At 33.2% G+C, this 3690-nt stretch overlaps 1 protein-coding gene across 1 annotated transcript; it reads left to right on the forward strand.

Annotated features, from left to right (window-relative positions):
- Positions 1 to 879: 879 nt before the first annotated feature.
- Positions 880 to 3352, forward strand: LOC116351668 (pickpocket protein 28-like). The gene is made up of 10 exons (XM_031783803.1): positions 880 to 1036; positions 1101 to 1119; positions 1191 to 1263; positions 1470 to 1721; positions 1999 to 2027; positions 2096 to 2497; positions 2572 to 2587; positions 2668 to 2723; positions 2801 to 3111; positions 3184 to 3352. Exons 1-10 carry the CDS (start codon positions 880 to 882, stop codon positions 3264 to 3266), a joined length of 1398 nt encoding a protein of 465 aa, XP_031639663.1. The 3' UTR covers positions 3267 to 3352.
- Positions 3353 to 3690: the final 338 nt, after the last annotated feature.

Consider the following 3690-nt stretch of genomic DNA (forward strand, 5'->3'; position numbering starts at 1 on the left):
CAAAAAAATGCTACGAAATTATCAATACCTATGAAAAATGTACGACCGATCAAATTAATGAAATCGGCATTCAAATTGAAAATGGTGAAATTTTATAATAAAAATATTTACAATGAAATCTGGCATTTTCATTCATTATTCAAGCACTGACATTTATTGTGTTATTATTGTGTTTGTCAATTGAAAACTTGACAAAATTGAGAGGGTAGGGGGTTTGGAACACTCATGCGATATAAGTCACATGCAAACGTGAAAGATTCAATTTTAATGCGATTCAGCCAGATTTTTCATTATCTCTTTAGATCGAGAATGTTTTCATGCTGCAGTATTTTTCATATTATAATTTTTCGGTTCAGTGGACTTTTACGTAGGTAAAAGCGGGAAAACGCCCAGACTTATACTCCAAGGATCGTAGCGATGGAAAACGAAAGAAAATGCTTAAATAGTCAGAGTTCTGCCGCTCTCGTGGCGATTTTCTTTTTTATTTCATATTTTTGATTAGATGGCGCCGAATAAGGTTTAAATGTTTCCGTAAAGAAATGCTATATTTGTGTAGTTTTGAGTAGCAATGCTCTTACTTTTTTTTAAACATAGAGTATATGGATAAGCGCAGAATAAGAGCAGGCGCTTGTTTTTAAGCGCGGTTGTATGTTAAGGTTAGTAAAAAGATGGAGATATTGCCCATTTGTTTTTATTAACTTTGTGTTAAGAGTAAAAATTCATTACTTTGCGTGTTGAGGGATATTAATTCAGCAAACAGAAACATTCGGTAATTAGAAGTAATTTTTAGTCCTACTGGAATAGTATAAAAGCCGTGTTCGCCGAATTTAACGTCGCAGTATAGTATAGAAGCTGTAAAAGTTCGAGTTAACTTTCAAAATGTCATCACCGTCGGGAACGCAAATTAGTGTTTTAAGTAACCCAAAGAATAATTTGGACGCAAAATTCCAAAATATCGAGAGAGATATTAAGAAATCACTGCGTGTCTCTTGCCGAGACAATCTCAATGAATATTTGAATAATTCGACATTGCATGGTCCGAATCAAATAAAGATTTTCCATAAAATTTAAAATGTTTATCAATTTTTATTTGTATTTAGGTTTTTCACGAGTTGAACGGTAATTGAGCTTGAAATCACTTGTCTTGAATTATTTAAACATTTTTTTTTTTCATTTTTATATTATCGCAGAGCATTTTTCATATGCATGTTTTTCGTGGTCGTACTTCTTTCCATTTATTTTATATCGAATGTTTGGATCAAGGTACAATATATTTACATTTATTTATTTAGCATTTTTGGCCTGCATGTTTTTGCTTGTCATCATCCTTTCCATTTATTTCATTCCAATGTTTGAAGTGGTCCATGTCACCGATAATCATTACGCTCGCTTCAACTACAACGTCGATAAAGGAGGTATACATGAAATCCATAAAATCTAATTTGTTATTATTATTTTTTGTATATAAGGTGCCATTTCCAGCAGGTTTAAAGTTTGAAGTAAAATCACAACAGATGTTTATTGTTGTATTGTTTTTATGCGGACTCGCAGTTACAGTATGCAGTATGAATCAAGTAAAAAAGAGTGTCGCGGAAAGTTATTCAAACAATAGCAGAGAATATTCGGTGATTAAGAGCATATGCCGACTGGACGAATACCATGATGAAAATGGTCCGAATGAAACAGGATCATGGGATCTCTTTCGAGAAATGATTAAACAGGTAAAGGAAATTTAAAAAAATCACTGCAACCGGTTTTAATTCATTAAAATTGAAATGATTTTGCATAGTAGGTGTCACCCAATTGCATTGACATATTTAGCTATTGCGAATATGGCGGCCTCGAATTTAACTGTGCTGAAAAATGGTCACATATACTTACGGACGATGGTCTATGCTGTGTATTCAACGGAGAAAGTTTAAAATACTAAATTTAAAAGAAATCATTTTACAATGCACCAACACAATTAATGTTTCCTTAATTCTTTACAATTTCTAGGTTCGCAGAAAATATTTCATGAAAATAAGGTCAGATGATTTTTTTTCTAGAATGAATTGAACCATCAAAATAATGTCTTCTTTCATACTTTTTCAAGTGATTTCAAAGAATTCGGTGACAATGACACGTTTTATGACGAAGATGATCATTGGACACAATGGAATATGGAAGCGGGCTATTCAAAATTTGAAAGAGATGAAAAGCGTTATCCGCTTCCTGGTGTTGGGTCGGGAAATGAATTGGGACTCTCATTAATCCTGAAAACACAATTAGACGATTATTTTTGTGCGTCAACGAAAAGTTATGGATTCAAAGTGCTTTTACACTCACCAAATGAACTTCCAAAGGTAGCTCAGTATGGAATTGCCGTACCAACTAATTACGAATCGAGAATTGCAATAATGCTCACAATCTCTGAAGCAAGTCATTCGATTCGTAAAACGCCGATTCCGATTAGACAGTGCATTTTTGAAGACGAAAGTGAACTGGAATACTATCGGTAAAATGAAAATAGAAATATTCGACTAATTACCAATTAACCATTCTTCACTCATTCAAATTGTTCAATTTCAGGACCTATTCAGACAGGGTAATCTATATTGAATATTTTATAATTGTATACAATTATATTAATATAATTTTAATATTTCAATCTCCACGTATCATTAGAATTGTGAAAGTGAATGCGAAACAAAATTACTGCTCAAACATTGCAAATGTGTTATGTATGTACTATCATCTGATTTGTCTGATTTTCTGGCCAAATCATTCATTCGTTTCTTTGCCCTTTTTAATATAATAGGTACTATCAACCACGTGCTAATCCAAACATTTCAATTTGCGGATCGGCCGATATGGGATGCATAAAAAATGTTGATCAAGCAATCGAAGCAAGGGAAAATACTTCATTTGATTGCAGTTACTGCAAAAATGGATGCTCCGCGATTATCTATGGCTCAACATATTCAACTGCAAAAATATTCGACGGAGAACCGTACCTACGAAAGAAACATCTTGATCCAAAAAATACTGCAATTGTTCACATTTATTACCCTCGATCTTCTTTTCGAAGCCAACGCCTGGAAGAGTACGTCGGATTCACGGATTTCTTATGTAAGTGGCCTTAATTAACATCATTAATTACGAAATACGTAATTTAATTAAATTTTCAATTCTTTCGAGAAGCAAATATGGGCGGATTGTTGGGCCTCTTCATGGGATTCAGTGTCATTTCAGTTTTTGAAATTTTCTATTTCATTTCCATTTGACCGTACATGCAATATTTACGATTTTCGATGCAACGCCGTGATTTAATGGCAAAAATCATTCGGCAAGTGGAGAAATTGCGCCAGAAGAAAACCACCCCAGTAATGGTGAGAACGGTTCAAACGAACTTTGGTCTACATGACAATTATCATCAACGTTACTTGGATTGATCATTCAATATAATTATGTCAATGTAAGGGAACACATATTCATTAGCTCCACTCCACGAGTTACTTTGTTTGTTTGGCAACGTTTGAATTCACAAATAAATATTGCAAACCACAACAAACTACACGTTGTCTTAATGGTAGTGAAATGAAATTTACTTTTGATTAGTAATTTTGAATTGACCTTGCAACATTAAAAAAAACAGTATGTTTTAACAAAGAACATTTTTAAATGCGCATTACTTTGCGTTTATTTCGT

This window comes from Contarinia nasturtii, unplaced genomic scaffold (genome assembly GCF_009176525.2).
Source record: "Contarinia nasturtii isolate CC-2019 unplaced genomic scaffold, AAFC_CNas_1.1 Cnas_scaffold_5978, whole genome shotgun sequence".
Taxonomy (NCBI): Eukaryota; Metazoa; Arthropoda; class Insecta; order Diptera; family Cecidomyiidae; genus Contarinia; species Contarinia nasturtii.

Coding starts and splice junctions, on each gene's coding strand:
- LOC116351668 (XM_031783803.1), top strand. CDS start 880: ATGTCATCACCGTCGGGAACGCAAATTAGTGTTTTAAGTAACCCAAAG. Junction 2,028..2,095: donor AAATATTTCATGAAAATAAG/GTCAGATGATTT, acceptor TACTTTTTCAAG/TGATTTCAAAGAATTCGGTG. Junction 2,724..2,800: donor AAACATTGCAAATGTGTTAT/GTATGTACTATC, acceptor TTAATATAATAG/GTACTATCAACCACGTGCTA.